The sequence below is a fragment of the Pelodiscus sinensis genome, chromosome 3 (assembly GCF_049634645.1).
Source record: "Pelodiscus sinensis isolate JC-2024 chromosome 3, ASM4963464v1, whole genome shotgun sequence".
In the NCBI taxonomy this organism is placed as follows: domain Eukaryota; kingdom Metazoa; phylum Chordata; order Testudines; family Trionychidae; genus Pelodiscus; species Pelodiscus sinensis.
Genome location: NC_134713.1, coordinates 102651192 through 102673237, shown reverse-complemented (window position 1 = coordinate 102673237; position 22046 = coordinate 102651192). Strand labels below are relative to the sequence as shown.

The following is a 22046-nucleotide window of genomic DNA, read 5'->3' as shown; positions in this document are numbered from 1 at the left end:
GTAAGGAAGTCCTGTTCTATGAGCTGTCTGTTGCATAGACTCCAGACATATAAGTGACTATGTTGCAAACATTGTGAAATTGCCAACTCCCTTGTCAAAAAACTAACACGAAATAATCTCTTGATGTGCAGGGTCAAGAATTACTAACAACACTCTGCTGAACTCCTGAGATCAAGCATGTTGTTCCTGAGGTTTAATCTCCTTCTCTATTATAAGATTCTGGGTCAGTGACTAAGTTTCTCTATGCCTCAGTTTCCCATCAGTGAAACTGGGATAATAGCACTTCCCTAAAGTTTTGAGATCTATTGATGAAAATTTATATAGTATTACTATTATTTTCAATATAGCCATTATCCAAATAAATACACCATTCAGTAATTTGACTAATTTTACATACAACCTATGAAGAGAAAACACAAAGCTTTTAAAGAGATGTCAGAGACGCATCAATAGTACAACTTCTAAATCAAATCAGTATTAGTAAATAAAGCAGAGGTAGTTAGAATCTATGGCCAGAATTGTAGACGTTGGGTTCCTAAATTAAAAATCAAAAGCCATATCCAAGACTATTCAGGGCTACTCAACAGGTGGCCTATTTGTTTGTGGCCCGCAGTGCAGTTTGAGTTTACACAGGGTTCAACATGCAGCCCACAGGTGGAGTCAAAATAAAAAAGTAGTCAATATAGTGGTCTTCTGTTGATATGTATTTTAGTAGTTAAATTCCTGAACTGTCATGGCTCATTAAAAGTGCTGTCATATGGGTGGAAATTGGGTAAATATTGCATTTGATTAATACCAGCAGAACTGACTTAAATGGGGCCTATGTGTTGTGTAATCTTGACATGTTTGTATTCATGCCCGTCACTGTGAAAGAAGCTACTTGCATATATTTGCATGTATTTGCAACCACACTGAAGTTACACCCCTTGGCATGTGCTGTGAGTATCATTGTGGCCCCCAGAGCTTCCAAAGTTGAGTAGTCCTGTCCTAAATATAGGTTGCCTAGTTTTCAAACTGCTAAAGTATTTGCAATTTCCACTGAAGTCTGACACATTTTCGTAAAAGTACATCACAGTAATAGGCAAACAGTGTCCTATATTCAGACAATGAATAGATGATGTCTGGAGAATGAAGGGGTGAACACAAGCAGCCAGCATGGACGTACTAAGAAAAAAATCATGCCAAACTGGGTTGATTTCCTTCTTGGACTAAGTAACAGATTTACTGCACAGGGGAATGAGGTGAACATAATATATTGGGCTTTAACAAGGCTTTGCACATTGACTTACATGCCATTTTGATGAGTAAATTGGAGAAGTGTGGGTGCAATAGAACTACTATTAAGTGGACACAACGGGTTAAACAATCACAAAGAGTAACAATTAAGGGAATTATATCATATCTGAAGGGGGCCTCAAGTGGGATTCCACAGGGATCTGTTATGGGTTTGGTGTTATTTAACGTCTTTATTCATTATCTTAATTGAGGGAATAGAGAGCATACTGAACAATTTTGCAGAAGACAGAGAGCTGCCAATGCTTTATATAGAACTACTATTCAAAGGGATCATATACATTTGCAAATTGAGCTATAGAAAACAAAGAGAAATTCAACAAACACAAATGGAAGGTGCTATCACTTAGGGATGAAAAACCAAATGCACAAATACAGGATAACTGGCTTGACAGACGCAATGCTGAGAAGGAGTTGTTGTGGATCACAACAATGTAATGTTGCTGCTATCCCCCCGCCCACACACACAGCCAACAAACCAAAACCAAAACCCTCACACATTATTCTGGGTTCCTTTAATAAGGAGATAGTAAGTCACAGGAGATGATGGTACTCCGTGATTAGACCTCAGCTGGAGTACTGTTTTCCAATTTTAGCCACTGCTGCACAGAACAGAGGTAGAGGAACTGGCAAGGATCTAGAAATGAGCAAATAAGATGGCCAAAGTAATGGAACACAAGCCATATAAGCAAAGGCTGAAAAAAACTTAGGCATGTTTGGTTTGGAAAATAGACGATTAAGTGGGGATACGATTGTAGTCATCCAGTACCTGAATGGCTGTCATACAAAACATGTAGAAAAATTGTTCTCTCTTGCCACAGGGTATGTCTACGCTACCACCCTAGTTCGAACTAGGGTGGTGGTTAATGTAGGCAACCGAAGTTGCAAATGAAGCTCGGGATTTAAATATCCCGGGCTTCATTTGCACCTTGCCGGGCGCCGCCATTTTAAAAGCCCCAGTAGTTCGGACTCCGTGTCCACAGCTACACGCGACACGGAGTAGGTAGTTTGGATTAGGCTCTCTAATCCGAACTACCGGTACACCTCGTTCCACTGTAAACTTCCTAACTGTAAGAGCAGTAGAGTAATAGAACAAACTGCCTAAGAAGATTATGGAAGCTTCCTTGACTAGAGGTTTTCAAAGAGAGGCAGGATAGCTCTCTGTTTTAGATGGTTTTAATATACCAAATCCTGCATCTTGATAGGGGATTAGACTACATGACCTTTGTGGCCCTGTCTAACTCTGTTGTTCTCTGATCATGATTTGTGTTAAAGATAGGAAAGTTGTGATTACAACTTTAAAAACATGTTTTATATATGTTTTATCATTATGGACTGGGGTTACTCTGTCTTTTTTCTTTACTACAAGAACAACAAAACAAACCATATTTTAGAGTTTTGTAGTTAATGGCAGCCTATAGCTGACCTATTTTAGAATAAATAAAATGTGATTTTTTTCATACCTGTAATACTTATTTCTTAATATAGCTCTACTGCTTAATTCTTATTTTGTTTTTCAGAATGGTCCAGTCTATACCTTGAAAATATTTACATATTTTGACTCTATCTATCTTTCTGTTGATCTTCTTTCTGTTGATCTGTTGAATGAGTTGCATTTAATACACATTCTACTTACATATTTTGATGAAGTGTACTGTATGTCTTTTATTATTTTTACACTATAATATAAAGAGCCTGTCTACTAATGCCATAGTTGATTCTGGCCTCAATAAAGTTTCTGAACATATAAAAAGATTCAGAACAAAAAGATACAGTGGATGCATTCCAAACATAAAGAAAAGTTGTTGATCTTACCTGCTGGAAGCAACTACGGACACTGGGTTCAATATTACTACCACCAAAAGCTGCTACTTCTCCTAGCTGCCGGGGGATCTGGATGGCATCATGAAGTAACAGGCCAAGCTGCCTCTGGTCACACATTTCTGTATGCCCTGCCACTTCCTTAAAGAGATCTGCAATTAGAGATGATAATCAAAGGTTCATATGGGAAAATCATTTTAGTCTCAATTTGATCTTTTTTCTTTTTCTAATTATTTGTCTGCACCTCAGATATATGGGTTTTATAATATTTCCTATTTCAAATGTAATTACAGTTGGTCTAATTCTCCCATGGCTTACAACCGTTTTATCCTAGTGTAACTCAATTTCAGTAATGTTTTTCCTGATTTACACTGGTGTCAATGAAGACAGAATCAGACCCAGTAAGTGTAGTTTTTGTTGCTTATTTTAATTTCCTTTAAAAGAAGAAATGAAATAAACCCTACTGTATTATAACTCTCAATAATCACCCATCTGACAGAAAAGTGGGAAATACCTCAAAACAAAATAATATAGGATTAAAATAAGATACACTTATTTCCGTAGCACCTAAAGTTTTCACATTATCATAGGAATAATTCCATGTATGAGATACATTTATGCTAAAACTTGAGCTACCAGCAGACTGGATTGGGGCAGAAAAAATTTGCATCTGAACTGACAGATATCACAGTTGGTACATAAAACGTTGGAAGATTCAGAACCTTATCACTTATCTATCTACAGCTACAGTACTTATGCTATAACTTTAATTATATTTGCCGCTACAACCCTGGATAACCATATCCTTCCACACACCTGCCCTTTACTTGTCCCTCTTTTCCTGCAGCACATGTAAAGCCTCATGAGGCATAACTAGGATAGGAATAATATTAAGAAAAGAAAAACTGAGGCTGTAAAAGGGCAGCAAAATAGTTTCTGGCAGTGCACCTATGGAACAGTGAAATAGTTTTTCAAGGGAAATGTTGGAAGCTACTTGATTCATTTAAAATCAGGCAAGACGAGCTTTGTACAATAGTTTGTAGGCAATAATTTTGCACTGACTACTGAATATGGATTAGATGCAAATCCAACTAGTCTCTTCCATTTTTTATTTATATAAAATCCAACAACTTAGCTGATTGTACTTAAATGATCAAAAGCTAGATAGTTAGCAGGGTGGACATTTAAACTAATACTAAACTTCAGCTGTTACGATTAATAGAGCAGTGAAAAAAATCTCAGAGCTATTTTTCTATGGTGCCGTGCAAGAGTCTCAGGAAAACAGTAGTGCAGCAATTCACATTCACTCAAAAACAATTTTCCTAGGTAAGAAACTGAAGGGAGAAATCATGGGGTTCCTGAAGTTGATAGAGGCTTTCCCACTGACCTCAGAATTTCAGCCCAAGAACTTAATGTTTGTAAAATAAGAAACTTTAAATTAAGAAGAAACAGATGTGCCCAGCAGAGTAATATTGGAATGTTGTTCTAACTTACTTGGGAATTCAAGTCCAAACTAAATTCACAGCCCAGCCCACTAATAATCTTATAGTTCCAATTACTGAACTTTCAGTTTGTTGCTCTTATATCCTGTTTTTTATTCCACTACATCACTTCAGTGGTATTCTTAATACCAAACGCTAAAGCTGTGACACAGTCATTTTCCTCAGTGACCCTTGTTTCAATTCATGATCTAATTCTGCATATCCACATTTGCAAACTACATTAGTCTGTCTCCACATTTTAAATATTGAGTCTCTCTCTCAGAATCCTGTCTTAAGTTTATCTACGATATAAATCCAACAAGACCTGGAGATGCGTACGTTTTCTTTCCAGTTGTGTTTCTGTTCCCAATTGAGGTTTTCCATATTTTTTTAATTAAAAAGAATCCATTTGTACAATTTTCCATATATTGCACCACTCTTAACATAACACACATTTATTGTTTAAGATTTAATATAGTTAAAAATCCCTTCTGACTATATTTCTGATGGAGAAGTAGGCAGAAACTGTTTGCAGGTGTAAGCACTTCTCAAACACTGGGCACAATTTTTTTAAAATTTATTTGTTTATTTAGTTAGTTAGTTATTGGTATGGTAGTTTGGGTTTTAAGAGAAATGTAACAAAAGAAACATCTGGATTAACAATCATATTTTGGGAATTTTTATACATTTATTATTGGTTTTAGCTGCTTCATCCTAGGCTTTCAGACTCCTGTTCAGCTTTCTGGGGAACAGCAGTTTTGTAGCAACCACAAGTTAAGCTTTGCAGAGCTGATGGGAGGACAGCTCTCTCAGCCCCCTCTTCAGTGTTTCTTCTGGTTTCTTTGCCTACTGGAAGCTGGCACAAAGGCAGGTACAAAGGCTGAGCAGCCACCATGACTGGGAGAAAAGTGGAAAAGCATTTTCCCAAATTCTGACCCTTATGTTGACTGGGGCGCGTGTGTGTGTAAAAAATATAAGATGAATTAAGATGGCAGAGAGGGAAGAGAAAGATGATCAGTTGATGGTGCTATAGGTAGCAGATTCATTTGTAGAAGAAGGGATTTGTTTACATAATTCACAGCCCCCCCCACCCCCCCGGACTTTCTTGTGACCTAGGGAGACTGTGTTTGGGCTAAGTGTAGTGAGAAATTGGGGGCTGTCACCTCCCAATAGTACCCAGTGCCAGGTTGACTGTGTTCGGCAAGGTAAAGGAGCTTCCTGAATCAAGAACACAATAAGGTACTTTCTGGCCAGCTGACTTCAACTATCCTAGAAACAGTAACCCTGGCAAGTGAAGATGCTGGGCTGTGGCAGGGAATAACATGTTGACAGCAGTGCTGATGGGGAACAGACTATTAGTGTCTGTTACAGTAGTAGATGAACCCATCAATCACCCTCTGAGGATTTCACAATCCAAAGACTTTAAGAGCTTGTGTGTAGACTGAAATCAGTAAGTAGGTTAAATTGAAGAGGAAAAAAAGGTTCTATTCCATCAAGATGGGTAGGAAATGTGAGATGGGGGAAACTCAGAGCTTAAATATATTAAAGGTAGGAGGAACCTAACAGAATAATCCAAAATTCCTAAGAATTGTCACACAATCATCTAACTAATACAACTGTGTGTGGCCTTGCTTTACTGGCACTAAGGGGGAGAGAAGAGGCCCCTAGTGGGCAAGGGATGGCTGGGGAGAAGAGAACAGGCCCTTGGCAAGCAGGAGGTTCAGGGGAAGGGGGGGGGGGGAAGAGAGAGAGAGAGGGAGAGAACAGGTCTCCTGGGCCCCACCGCGCACGCACACACACACACACACACACACACACACACACACACACACGGCCCTGCCCTGAAAGTCCTGGGAAATACTGGGTAAGTCTGCTAGTAAATGATATATAAATAACTTACAGTAATAACAGTACTGAACAACATTTTGTTTATTCTGTTCTGAATATTTCAAAATTAGACTGGGTTAAACAGTTATTAAAGCAACCAATATATATTTTAACACATTTATTAACTTTTTGTTTGCTGTATTTCTCTAGTCTCCAGTTCACTGAAGCATTTTTTTTACTCTATCGGTAGTCAAGAAACCATATGGACAAGTTAAGCAAAAGCTTTTTCCTGAATAGTGATGCTTTCTTGAATTGAGGCTTCAATTGTGTAATCTATTTTCTTAATACAACTAGCAATTCTATTTGATAAAACTTTTTCCTTATATTTCCTACGTAAATCTGAATTCTTACAAAGAATATAGAGAAGCAGTTTAATTTTATCAGAAATTGTGACATCAAAACGTGTTCAGAATGCCTAAAACAAAAGGAAAAACTATGTAGCACTTTAAAGACTAACAAGATGGTTTAATAGGTGATGAGCTTTCGTGGGCCAGACCCACTTCCTCAGATCATATTCTGAAAGGGAATTGTCATGACCATATATACCAAAGGAATACAATGAAAATGTTCACTTTCTTCATTGTATTCCTTTGGTATGTATGGTCATGCCAATTCCCTTTCAGAATATGATCTGAGGAAGTAGGTCTGGCCCACGAAAGCTTATCACCTATTAAACCATCTTGTTAGTCTTTAAAGTGCTACATAGTTTTTCCTTTTGTTTTAGCTAGATCAGACTAACATGGCTACCTCTCTATTACTATTCAGAATGCATCTGAATCAACGCATTCCTAACGGAACAGAACATGGACTTGGCTCTAAATGGTTTCTAAACAGATGATAAATTAATATGTAATTGGAAGAGCAGGGGGAAATTGTAATTTCCTATAAGCCAGTTTCCAAAAGCAAAGCAACCGATGAAGATACTACCAACAATCTCTGTGGATCAGTTGCTTTGAGATCATCTGATCACATAGGGTATAAAAAATATAGGATTCATAGAATGATAGAATGATAGAATACTAGGACCGGAAGGGACCTCGAGAGGTCATCGAGTCCAGTCCCCTTCCCTCATGGCAGGACCAAATACTGTCTAGACCATCCCTGATAGACATTTATCTAACATACTCTTAAATATCTCCAAAGATGGGGATTCCATAACCTCCCTGGGCAATTTATTCCTAACAGTTAGGAACTTTTTCCTAATGTCCAACCTAAACCTCCCTTGCTGCAGTTTAAGCCCATTGCTTCTTGTTCTATCCTCAGAGGCCAAGATGAACAAGTTTTCTCCCTCCTCCTTATGACACCCTTTTAGATACCTGAAAATGGCTATCATGTTCCCCCTCAGTCTTCTCTTTTCTAAACTAAACAAACCCAATTCTTTCAGCCTTCCTTCATAGGTCATGTTCTCTATATGGGAGTTTGAAATCAGGGAGTCACCTGAAATCAGAATCAAATTACAATCCAATGCACTGACCAGATTAATGTGTTTATTCAAAATACTCTTCTAAGAGTTGAGAAACCAACGGTAGCTCATGGCCAAGTAGGTTAAAGTAAAATTCTAAAGCACCCAAAGAAAAGGAAGGATATGTCCCAATGTTTCTGTGGGATAAAGCTTGCTTATTTTACAGTCCAATGCACTGACCAGATTTTTTCTATGGCATAAGAAAACAATGCATGGCCAGCAAGATGTGTCCTCTGCAAAAGACTTCAAATGCAATTCTAACAAAGCATACTGAAATCTCCATAGCCTTTGAATTCCTAAAGAGGAGAGCCTAAACTGAGAAAGAAAATGCCAGGATTTTGGCTCAAAAAAGGAAAAAGTCGCATGAAGACTACATCATGCCCTGGAGATACATTTAGTGATACAGGTTGGACCTCCTTGGTCCAGCACCCTTGGAACCTGACCAGTCCCACATGAGGGATTTTGCCAGACCAGGAAAAGTAATTTCTTGACACATCTCCTCCTCCCCCCACCGCATCACCGACCCCCTAGCCAATAGTGCAGGTAAACATAGCAGTGACGGCTCACCAGGGACTAATCCTGAGGGATGCTGGGTTTTTTATTGCTCATCCCTGCCCTAGAATCTATAATCAGTTTTTCATTTTTTCACAAATCCCATTCTGTTGCCTTATTCTGAATTTTGGTTAATTATATAGGGGCCCAACTCCAAGTCTCTTTCATGAAAACAAAGACAAATTCATATAAACTAAACTACGCAAGGGAATAGAAAAAAATCCAGAACATGCTGGGGATAGACTATGACTGTACAAAAACACAGATGTTGAAACTAGCCTCGCTGCACACAATTTTTGCTAATTTAGCTATGGTAATCAGCAATTTACATGAATTTTCATGCTCTCTTAAAAAGTTAGGAATATATTCCCAGAGAACTCCAGTTTTCTGTGAAAGGTATAACAAATATTCTCCCTGTATACTTTTATTTCACACACTTTGTAGTGTGCCAAAGTGCTATTCCCATGAAAGCTAATTTTAAATCCCTGTATTATTAGACCTCTCATAGGATTGCATTATTCCTTTGTTCTGAATTACTCATAAGATACTGTATAATAGAATGCCACTCTTAATATTCTGTAATTATTTGTGCTAAATGTTGCTATTTCATTAAATCTTTTCAAAATTTTCAACATCCTCAAAAATTTTAAATATCTAAATCAATATAATTTCATACCTAGGATAAGGCACAGACAGAAAGTTCAGATGGAGCAGTATCTACAAAGCGGCAGTCATTCTTCCTCATAAACAGCCACATTTAAGGAAGCTGTTGTATGTCGATGTATTTCCTTGCAGTAGTTTATCAAACCTATGCACCTGTTCTAATCTCTGACTTGTCTGATTTTTCCATAAACGGAACATATGAATGGTACATTATTTTGTTAAACAGGCAAAGGATCATTCTAAATAAATGCAAAACAAGACATCACTTAATCCCTCCTTACCATATGTTGTAACTGCATAGTTTATCAGTTACAGCATATTTTCCTACAGTTTACAGCTATGATTGATGACAGTGAAAAAGCTAACGTTAATCTACTCTCCCATCAAAATCATGATCATCTTCTTGGGCAGGAGGATGATTATGATTTTTGTTTAAATCATGATTCTGTCTTTTAATATTGAAAGTAGAGATTCACACATTTTATGGAATAAGTTCTTACTCACATCTGTACTTTTCTTCTAGAAGACCCTTGGAAAGAGACATCAACCCAATCTTCAGGGACTGCACTCTGATTTTTCCAGTCCGACCCCTGAAATTGTACAAAGTCTATTAAAGAGCTTAAATTCCATTAATACTTTGGCATAGATTCATCCCAAATTCAAAACTCTTGGCAAGTTACACAAGCTATACTTAAATCCTTAAAACAAGTAACTTCAGGCCATTAGAACTGATAATCAAATTAAGAGAATTCTCCTTACAAAAACTTATCAACATGGGTACATCTTAACTTACCATTTCATACTACCCCTAAAATGATTAAATTTTACACTGTACAATCATAGTATGATTTGATAAATGCGATTTACACAACAAAAAGTACACACCAACAGACAGCAGGGAAGCACACTATACAGTAAGAGATGGAGACTGTAAAATGAAACTAAACTCTTATACTGTATAGATTCATTAATGTTTTTACCCACTGTGCTTCATCTCTCTTTTTAAAACAGTTTTATGTATAGATGCACCAGCATATAAACAGATGAATGTATATGCCAATTAGAGAATGTGGAGCCATTTGCAATATGACTTCAGACTCATGCTGTGTGACATTTTAAAAAAAACAAGATACACACCAGGCTCCAAATGATGCAATTTTAAACTCATAAGCAAAATGCAGTTAATAATTGGTACTAATGTGATAAAATCAGGAAAAGGAGAGGAAAAGACCATCATTTAAGAAAGTTCAAAAGCTTGTTTCAAAAACTGCACTAATTAAGAACTTGCAGATTTTTGTCTTTACTAATGTCTCTTTCAAGACTGAAAATACACACATACTTGCTTTTCTTTGTATGTGGTATGCATGAGAGCTGTTTTTAAAGCATATATCACACACACACTTTGTGATATGTGAAACTATTTTTGTTTAGACAACTGCCGTTTTTCCCCCCCATTTTTTTTAAATGAGAAATTTGTCAAAACTCATCCCCCCCTTCTTGTTAACAGTTCTGATTTTGATAAATTGTCACTTTCTAATGAAAACATTTTGCCAAAAAATTGTGGCTCAGTCCTAGTCGCAATTTCCCATTCCAGGGTCCTAGTCCAATTTCAGAATTCTCCACCCAGTCCTGACCCTCTGTCCTCCTCCCTGTTGTTAACCAATGCCAGTTGTTTTCTTTGTATCCCACATCCTTGTCATATCTATCTTCCCTTCCCCATCAATTCCTTCCCTCGAGCTCAACTGGTTCTCTGCCCCAGCTTCTTTGCCCAGCTACATGGCTCGTCATCTACTCGCAGTCTCCTCATCACCAACTGGCACATATTACCAAACAGTGCAGTCCTAATCATCTTCGCTGCTGTTAGTCTTAATCTCTGCCCACCCCAAACCCCAAGCCCTCTCCCTTTATCTTGCCAGCATCCCACTCCAGTCCCCATACCCTAGGTTCTTATCTTAATTTACTCCACCCAAACATCTTCATTGCCTTAAACTACTTCCAAAGACCCCTACAGGCAGGATGGCAGAGGAAGCTGTCTGAAGAAAGAACCTCTCTTTTCCCCTTTGCATTTGATTCAGGAAGCTTTCTCCTCAGTGCGGCCCAGACCTGGACCCAATACAGTACACAGTAGCCCAGATATGCACCTATAGAGTAAATCCTGTTAGCTAAGATGAAGAATGAACAGTATCCAGAGCATCTTTGGGGAATTTAACTGCTACAATATGAGTCTGCACTGAGCATGTGCAAAATACAATTGTGCAAAGTCTTATAAATTGGTCAGATTTTGGGTGTACTGTTACAGGATTAGGAAACCACCACCTCCTCCCCCCCCCCCAACCTTCAGGCTCTTGGTCCAGCATGGAGATGCTAGAGCTTTTCAAAGAAAAGGTCATCAAAATTTTTTAGCCCAGGTAAAACAATGTGCGTTTCCTTAGCCTTATTCTGAAAACAGCAGAACCATTTCCATTATATTTTTTAAACCATCCTGTGGCAGACTTTTAGTGCATAAAAACGTTTAGCACAAATAGTTAAAGTTCTGGCAAAGTTATAAAAAGCTGAAAACAGAGTTCTATAACAGGAAGTGGGTAATTTCAATGAAGTGCCGTGCGACCAGCCTGACCTATAATATGAACCCAACACTCCAGAATCTAACATCACTATATTGATCTAATGACATTTGGTATGACACAACGCAGATGCATCATCATGAAGATTACATGGACGAGACACAATGTAATATATTGTGCAGTAATCACAGTAGCAACTCAAAGTCATGATTTGTATGTTACATGATTGGGGGTCCCAATGGAGAGGAGTCCATAAAATCATTATAAGATATTCTAAAGCAAAGTTGCCAGTTCTTTATCAAAAGAGCACAATATAGCTATGTCTAGACTACGGAGTTTTTCCAGGATACCAGGGAATGCATCTGCTCTTCTGACATTTTTTTGCAGAAGAGCAGACTCACTCTTTTAGAAGCCCTGTCTTCCTCATGCCATGAGGAAGAAGGGCTCTTCCGAAAGAGGAGGGTTTTCCAAAATTTGGCCCAGTATAGACGGGCCAAATTTTGGAAAAGCCTCTTCTGACAAAACTATTTGTAAAAGATACACAAATTGTAGATCGCAATTTGCATACCTTTTACCGAAAAAAGCAGCAGTCTAGACATAGCCTATGTGAGCTAGCATGAAGACTGGAATTCACTGACCTAATTTTAAGGAAAAAATAGGAAAATATAAGAAATTATAGTAAATGCAACATCTATGAATAGATCACTGGCAATTTTACAACAACAAAGTTATGACTCTTTATTGGAAGAGTGAACCACAAAGAAAAGATAATGACTTGTCTGTAGGAGAACAGCTTTGAATCTTACAGGAATCTAGGATATACAACATCGCTTACCATAACATGACACACAACTGGATATGCAGAATGAAAAAAAAAAAAAAAAAGAAGCAGCACACCCAGCCTTTCAAACAGGCATTCATGCAGAAAATACCCTTCACTTTAGGATAATAGACATCTGAAAACGTTAAATTTCCCTCCAAAATACTACCTGATAAAGTAGTTACAAAATCAGCAGAAATCCCATACAAGTTTCCTTATGGACACTATGTGGCTCATTTAGGGTTCTTTGAATTACTTTCAAATAAGAATGGGTTACTGATCCCCATAGGCAAACTTACTAAATGCCAAGTAATGTGTGTCCCTTTATAATAAATGTAAAGCAAATCCTTCAGGAGGTATTATGTTTTAGTGTTATCTATAACCTTGGTGGTCCATTTTTATACAAGTGACATATGTTTCCTAAAATGGTATAATATATGATAGCCATTAAAGAAAATAATCTAGTTATTTATTTGTATGTAATTTCAGATTAAATGTATCCTAGTGCAACAACCTACCTGTGAGAGCTACTTTAAAAAAATTATTTGAGACTCTCTCTCTCTCTCTCTCTCACACACACACACACACACACACACACACACACACACACACACACACACACACACACACACCTCAAGAAGACATTTAAGACTATTTCTTCTGTTGTTCACATTGTGCCTACAAGTTATATTTTCAATACTATATTTTAAAGGTGTTTTGGACCAGACAAAATTCTCGAGTGATCAAGTTTAAGGCTGAAACAATTTACAATGCAGATGCTAAATCAACAAAAAAAACCTTCGAGTTCTTGATAACGTAAATATTGCAGGGAGTAGATTTAATCTCTGCTCCTTTCTTTTATCTAGCTGGAAGAATTAGTAATTCTCAAGGTGTCAGAAAATACCAAAAACAATAGACTTTATTGTTGTCAGCTGTTTCTAAAAGTAAATTGCTTCCCTCTAATGGCTATACACATCAGCAGGTAAGTTTTATTATAACTGAGAAGTTGTTCAATCTGCAAACCACTAATTAAAACTCAGGTTAATAGCCACTGACAAATAGATGCTTTTGTAGGACGTTTAATGATTTGGAACACTATATATTTATAATACTGATGTAATAAACAAAGAAAATGCCAAGAGACAAATTAGTTCCATTCTAAAGGACATTACAAAAGTGGAAATTTAAAATGATTTCCCAATCTTTAATATTTGTGGGAGATAAAGATGGAAAGAGAGAGAGAGAATATTTACTCTCTAACTTTGAGAGTAAGGAATCTAATATTTTTCATATTTTGTATCAAAGTTTAATCAGTCTAAAAAGTTTAGAGTCAGGCATCATATCAACACTTTCAATACAATAACCAAATGGGACAAGAAAGTAAGAAATAATACTGAACGGGATAAAGGTTTGTCACTACACATATTTTAATAACAAAAACAAACAATTGGCTTTTCATTCAAATCTGTGAGCAAGGAGCAAGCTGAAAAATAATGTATCAGTGATTAATACTTAGGAATCAAAAGTCAACTTTCTCCTTTGATACTATCCATTTTCTGATACTAAGCATTCAACAACTTCCAAGTCAAGGAATGTATCTGCACCTGTACCTCTGTTTCTGTGATACATTCGTGATGAACTGAAAAAAAATATCTGCAGTATTTCTTATAAATAGTGCATGTGACTCTGGTCACTGTGCAATTGTGCATTGCTGCCTGCCTGAATTCAGAGTTAAATCAAAGGAAGCTATTAAGGGTCTGATGAGGAGCCCAGAAGGAAAGTTAAAACAGTGACATGAGACAGTTTGTCAGATACCCAGTTATAAAGGCGTTAAAATAATAATGGCTGGGACATCAGGTGAGGGGAGAAAGTACCTAGTTGAGTCCATCCAGACCAGAATATTCTATGGCTGTGTCTAGACTACAAAGTTCTATAGGAAAAAGATACGCAAATTGCAAACCGCAATTTGTGTATCTTTTTCCTCTTTTCTTACGAAAGAGGCTTTTCCCACAATTGGCCTGTCCATACAGGGCCAACTGTCAGAAAAAAGCCTCTTTCGGAACATCCCTTCTTCCTTGTAGAATAAGGTTTACAGGGATGCTGAAAAAATGCATCTGCTTTTCCGATTTTTTTTTTTTCAGAAAAGCAGACGCATTCCTTGGACGCAGAAGAGCTTTTTCGGGATACCAGAGGTATCTCAGAAAAACTCTGCAATCTAGATATATCCTACGCAAGGGTCTGAGATTCTCCCACCTTGAAGAGTCCTAGACCCCAGGCTCAAGCCAGAGCCCAAATGTCTCTGCTGAAATTAAACAGCTCCTCAGCCGAAGCCTTGTGAGGCCTAGTCAGCTGTCACAGGCCAGCCACAAGCATCAAACTGCAGGTTGCCCTCAGAGTCAAGAAAATGCTGCAAGTAATCTGGGCTTTCTTCTCCCAGCTCAGAAATGGAGGATAAGCCAGAGCTGCCTCAGTTATGAATCTAGAGATAACACTTAGATAAAGGTAAATACATGCATGTAGGCCTCTGTTATTTCAAATTAACTTCTCTAAGTGCTGTGTATCAATAGGGGTTTATATTACTATGCAGAAAGGGTTTGATTTAGCAATTAAGGATTGAAGGCAGCATGACATATTAATGTCTAGCAGAGTTATGAAGTTGTTGTGCAAATTTGCCTTGAGCATGAGTATTGAAAGAATCAGAAATAAAGCAATAACTTTGTGAAAAGTGTTCACCCAGGGGCGATAATTTGTTTTTGACTTTTTTCATTTTTCTGTGAGTCTATTCATAAGCAGTGTTTGTCTTGCTTCACCCACATAGTTGTTATTGGGGCTTTTGATGCACTTGAATGAGATATACATGCTTATCCAACACATGGTGTAAGAACAATGAATTTTGAAAGGTGTGTTGTGGGATTTGCTGATCATACCTACAGGTTTTGCATCTATTGTTTGGACTGGGTCTGGTGCTACTCAGAGTTAGTGTGTCTTGGTTTATGAGGAGTTTGCCTCTGATGATGAACGTGGCAAAGTTTTGGATAAGGGAGAGTTGAATGACCTTCAGGCTAGGGGGGGGCTTTTCTGAAAGAAATCTTTCAGGATGTTATTTGTCCACATGAAATGTGTGTTATACTTTTTTCCATAATACCCATATGGGTTTCAGTGTGGGATGGCACGTGAAAATTATGAGGAGGGGAGTCAGTGGGTTTCTTTTTCCTACAGTGAAAAAAAGCTTCTTCTGTGGTATTTGGGTGGCCCTTTCCATGATGCAATTTACTTTTCTGGTGTTGCTTAAAATCTGCTTCACCAAACAAGGATGCATCTTAGGCGTATGTCTTGGACTTTATTTTTGGAGCATATTCTATGGTGTCTCAGTGGCTGGCTATAAATAATAGATTTCTTGATGTATCAGGGATGGCTGTTGGATTTATGGAGGTAAGTGTGATGATAGGTTGGTTCTTTGTATATTATTTTAATAGTATATTTCAAGTTGATTGTGATGGCCAGTTGATGCTGGCATGGGAATGTTCTAGAGAGATTTGGATGGGTAGTAATTGTTGAAGTTCTGGTGAAAATCTATGAAGCGGTTCTGTTCACTTGTCTGGAGGATGAAAATGTTGTCTATGTATAATTGGTTTCATGGTGCACTTTTCCAGAGATTTTTCCTCAAAGTTACCCATGATGAGGCTGGCAAACTGGAATGCAATCCTAGTTCCCATGGCTGTTTTTATGATTATGACAAAATGTTTGTTGTTAAATGTGAAGTGGCTATGGAGAATTATGAAATGAATTAGTTTGATTATGTGTTTTGGGTGGATTTCTGAGCACTCATAGAATCACAGAGCTAGAAGACACCTCAGGAGGTCATCCAGTCCAGCCCCCTGTCCAAGGCAGGACCAATTCCATTGTGCATGATCTATTATATATTTGAACCAAGCAGTGATGCAGTCCTCGGGAGGGATATTGGCGTGTAGGCAAGTGATAGCCTTGATGGCAAGGATGGTATTCTGAGGAAAGTTAATGTTCTGGAGTTTCTGGAGGAAATTAATAGTGACTTGATGTAACAGATTCAGTCCTGTGTGCGAGTGACCCTTAGTGGCCAAAAGGGTCTTGTAGTAGTTACCTCGCCTGTCTGAGGATGTGTCAAAGTCCAGTCCTTGGCCGAGGTTCAGACCTCTTCTTTTACCCCCTCACTCGGGTGTGGTTTGCAGGGAGTTGGGGGAGGGAGAACCCAGGCCCACCCACTCCTCTGGGTCCCGGCTCAGGGACCCTATACATAGCAGTTACCTGCCAAGTTTCAAGGTCAGTAATTGTGATCACGTCCCTGGGCCACTTCCCCGGGGATGCCGTTCATCCAGCACTTCTCTAGAGCGTGTTGCCAAATTCCCCTTATGCAAGGTTCTGCAAAGTTGTTGCTCGCTAGCCTTTAGCTGTGGGATCTAGCTCCACTCAGTTCTGAGGGCCCAGCTCCCACTCGGAGCTGTCCATGGTTCTGATATTCCTCAGTCAGCTCAGAGGTCTGCCTGGGTTGAGCGCCAGGAAGGAACTGACTGGCCTTAGCTAGCAGCTCCGTATATAGCAGCCTGCAACACCCTGATTGGCTGCAGTGAAGGCTGCCCCTCTACCTTGATTGGAGGACCTCTTCACTGCTCCCGCTACTGGCCAGGGTGCTGAAAGGCCTCTAAGCAGGAAGGTCGGGCTTTATCCGCCCCATCACACTTGACTACTAAGATGGTTCTTTGTCCACAGAGTAGTTTAAGGGTGGTTTCGACAAGTCCTGATATTTCTTCGATAAGAGCGTCAAACAGATATCATGGGCCTCCCTAGGTTCCCTTGTTTGTGCATTCTGGAGTGGGTTTGTGGAGAGATATAGTTGTAGAATTTTTCATAGAGTTGTATAGGCAATAATTTGATGGTATCTTTACATTCCTTAGAGCTTTTCATTGTAGGAGCTGTGAAAGTTGTCTTTGGCCTTGTTGACATAGTCACTGCAATTAAGCACTGTTTGTGGGTTTGATTGCTATCTTGTGGTTGGGTTTCAGAGAATACGCAGCTATTCCCTCAGTGGCAGAAGATTATGATGGATATAGTGTCTGTTGAGGATTTCAGTATCATTTTTTTCTGGAGGCATTTGACATTATGATGCAGTGTGAGTTTTGTTCTCTTGGTGATGTCCAATCAGATTATTCTGATTTCTGTCAGGGGAATGTGGGGGTTGTAGATAATGTAATCTTTGTTGTGAAAGAATTCCTTAAGAAGAAAGTAGCAGAAGAATTCTTATCCTTTTCCTCATTAGTATATGATCAGCTTGGGCAGAATCAGTCCACTGGAGATTTGAAGTAATTCAGTTCGAGTCAAGGCTAGCTTTGATAGATTGATATTGTTAGGGTGGTTTTCTGTGTCCACATGGTGGATCATGGTATATTGGTTTCTGCAGGAGTTGATGTTGGTTGGAATGCTGTAGTTAGTTCTACTTTTTGTGTTGGATGGATGGCATCAAGATTTTTTGATAGTTATTTTGGATTTCTGGCTATTTGGCATCTTTAAATTTGGAATGGATGCTCTGCACTTTGCAATTTTCTTAGTGCTTGTCTGGTTCTGCACCCAACACAGTATTATCAATTGCCAAATGAGGGATATACTTCAATATGCTTCTTTGGTACATTATGTAGCTGTAGCATACTATATACACACCCAGGCAGACCCACCTTGGTAGACCCCATTGAATCTGCTTACATGACTATATTTTGTGTGTGTGTGTGTGTGTGTGTGTGTGTGTGTGTGTGTGTGTGTGTGTGTGTGTGTGTGTGTGAGAGAGAGAGAGAGAGAGAGAATATAAAATGCTAGTGCTACACTCTATGATGTTTCCTTTTACACACGTCATGTCAGATACAACTGCACTGAACTCACTGTACACATGGTATTAATTTTGCATGTGCTACATGGAAACAATGAGCTACATGTGGTAAATAAGAACATATTACTTACGTATCATACACGTTGAGCAGCCAGTTGAGACACATATCTACACAAAGAGGAACATTCACCATGTCCTTGTGCTTCTCTTCAAGTCCACTGTAAGCAGTAGTGAGACAACTGATCACATCCTGGACAGAGAGGAGCTGATCATTTTGGCTCAGCTTGTGCTGTTTGAAAACTTCATTTGTTGTGTTCAAATCCAACAGGTCCACTAATAACATAATAAAAAAAGACTATTAATAATGATGCTTCATCACTGGATACAGCATTTGCCTCCTGAATTCTGATGCCATTACAGCATTATTTACAGACAGGTTAGCTGAAGCTCTGCCTCTAACCATACTAGCATTAGTGAAGCACCCCTCTCTGCTAGAAGGACTCTATAGCTTGGGGTGCTTTTGTTTTTTTCTGGGTGAGTTTGGTTTAATTAATCATACAAGCAAACCACACAAATGCTATGCTACTCAGCAAAACTGGTTTAAAACAACTGGTGAGAGCTGTGTGATCATCAGTGAATTCTGCCCTCAGATGCAGAATTCAAATGAGATTCTACTAATTTTACTGGGAGTCTCCTGAACAACTCAGAAGGCAGAATCTGGCCTTGATTATTGTGACGGGGCTAACCTGCCCCGCACTGAGCAGGAGGGAGAGGAGCCCATTTATTGGGTAGAGCACGACCCTCCCCCACACCCCTACTGGGCATGCTCGAAGTGCAGCCTCACTATAAAAGACTGCCGGGCTGCTCAGTTGGGGCAGACCGCCGGGGAGGAAGGAGCTCCAGCCCAAGCTGCAGGCCTGCCGCCGGACCTGCCGCCAGATTCAGAGCCGGAGGGACCGCCGCTATTGCCCAGCCCCGGGGCGAGCACGCCACCAACGCCAACGCCGGGGGGCCACCCGCCCCGCTGCAGGAGACACCCCCTGTGCTGCTGCCCCAGAGACGGGTGTGGACTAGGCCACAGGGCCTGCTGTGACTGTGGACTAGGCCTCCGGGCCCGTTGCGGCTACTAGACTAGGCCTCCGGGCTGGTGGCTAACGCTTTAATCATGGGAAGAAGGGAAAGGGGCGGGGAGGACCCCGCCACAATTATCAAGATTTCAAATGATCATTGAATGGCTCTCAATGTAAAGTAATGATATGATAAGAATGTTTGATGGTAATGTGAATTAGGGATGCATAAAGACTGATTAACTAAATAGAAGATGCAGAATAATGAAGATTTAAAATTAACAGGGAGCAGCTTGGTGTGACTTCCCAGGAAAAAAAGACGTAATTTTCATCTTATGTTTTTATCTTATTAGTCAAGGTGATACCATGCATAATCATACAAAATCTTTAGGGGCCCTTCATAAAAGAATGCACTGCTGCTATGAATTTGACACCAAAAAGCACACACAAATGTAACAGTGATCATGAAAATCTTGTTATCAGGTGGCATGATGAGAAAGAATAGAAGGCTATTATTGAATTCTTCCAACTCAGTTTAAGTAATAAAATGAGGCAGATCTTTGTCTAAAAGAGAGAAGGGCAGTGTAAGTCAAATGGCAGTATAATTCATAGTGACATTTTTTACTAGACAAGTTGGAATTTTAGCAAGAAGTAGTAGTGGCATTTTCCTAGCATCTTTTCCCGTAGTAACGACGGTATCTATAGTATGAATTTGAACAAACAACCAAAGCTGTTTCTTTGTGGGCAGAGTTAGTACTGCATTAATAGTATAAATGCCATTTTTCAATTGAAAAAAGGATTTTGACAGTTCTAGGATGAGTTATAAATTGCTGTAGATCAGTATAAAATAAGGACTCCAAAAGCGCAAAAGTTTTTGTGCAGAATAGGATGCAGAGTCAGATTGGTTCAGCATGGCCTGTAAAATGAGATACACAGGAAACAGACAAGGGAATGACAAAAACTAAAATGTTACTGTCTTTGTCTAGCTGTCTTTCTTCTGCCCATCAGCAATTGTCAGGCCTCAAGTTTTTTTCCTGCTACATAGGAGCAGATGCATTGATTCAAGAAGCCTACATTTCTATGCCCCTTTGTCCAATCCATTTACTATACATCTTTGTAAAAATGAAAAAAGGCAATACAAATATCCTGCATATTCCTTACTTTCCCCTTCCCTGACAGATGCATATTGTACTCTTAACTTAACGTCCATAGAGAGATTAGATTCATATAGGTTTTTTTGAAGGAGAAGCTGTTGTTAGATACCAGAACTGGAGAAATACACTAAACATACAGGCTACGTCTACACTGGCCCCTTTTCCGGAAGGGGCATGTAAATTTCAGCAGTCGTCGTAGGGAAATCCGCGGGGGATTTAAATATCCCCCGCGGCATTTAAATAAAAATGTCCGCCGCTTTTTTCCGGCTTTTAAAAGCCGGAAAAGAGCGTCTAGACTGGCCCCGATCCTCCGGAAAAAGTGCCCTTTTCCGGAGGCTCTTATTCCTACTTTGAAGGGCACTTTTTCCGGAGGATCGGGGCCAGTCTAGACGCTCTTTTCCGGCTTTTAAAAGCTGGAAAAAAGCGGCGGACATTTTTATTTAAATGCCGCGGGGGATATTTAAATCCCCCGCGGATTTCCCTACGACGACTGCTGAAATTTACATGCCCCTTCCGGAAAAGGGGCCAGTGTAGACGTAGCCACATAGGCTGGAAGGGGAGGACTAACTGTAGCAAACCATGTATTGGAATGGTAGCAATGGCTGCTACTATGCTTTGCAGTATCAGTGTAACATTATACAGTGCTTGGAATGTATGAAATACACCTACATCCAAAACAGAACACAAGAATATTAGAGTTCAAAGATTCAAACATACACAATACAATGATTTTTTTATTTTGAGAAGTTGGAGGCAAGACTATAAGGTACTATCAATCTTCAAGCATATCAAACCCAAGCAGGTTCAAGATTAAATCATTTTTCACACTCACCATGTGCTAAGTACAAGAGAGAACTCAGAATTATATGACTGTCATAACTGGTGTCCTTATAAATTAATAATCGGTGTTGTTACCTGCAACTTCCCTAGTATTAAAACAGGAGGTGAGATTGGTGGCTTATGGTCCAAATACACCATCTTTTAGTGCACTTACATTTGCCAAAATCTGAGTCCTGGCAGATGATTGAAACATGCTTAAAAGACTAACTCTCTTTGTTCTCTGATGAATTGACATAAAGGTCATCTCTTTCATTTTCATAGTAAGATACTTTCCAAAAAGAAACTAAAAACGGAAACTGTCTCGCTCTTCATCATTCAAACTGGTGAACTTGACTAACTCAGTCAGACATGCAATTGCTAATACTGAATTCTTAGTTCTTGTAGCTTCATAGGAACTAGGCAAATGTTGCTATCAAGCTGTGGTGTCAAAAAGACTTTGTGAATGTTAATCTCTCTCTCTCTTTTTCTCTCTCTCTCACACGTACGTGTCAAGAAGTGTGGCCAAAAGCCACTAATTACTGAGAATAGGAGAAATCACTAGAGATGGAATCCATTAGCAAGAGTCAAACCAAAGTCAGACACCAGAGA

General features: G+C 39.1%; 1 protein-coding gene across 12 annotated transcripts in view; it reads right to left on the bottom strand.

Moving 5' to 3' along the window:
- UTRN (utrophin) overlaps positions 1-22046 on the bottom strand; it is a 569920-nt gene that overhangs the window by 64065 nt on the left and 483809 nt on the right. For all 12 annotated transcript variants that reach the window (XM_075924350.1, XM_075924351.1, XM_075924354.1 and 9 more), the window contains 3 exons: positions 18529-18730; positions 9664-9749; positions 3109-3266 (listed from right to left, as the gene is read on the bottom strand). In XM_075924350.1, coding sequence (XP_075780465.1) covers positions 3109-3266; positions 9664-9749; positions 18529-18730 — 446 coding nt within the window. The remainder of the gene's footprint in view (positions 1-3108; positions 3267-9663; positions 9750-18528; positions 18731-22046) is intronic.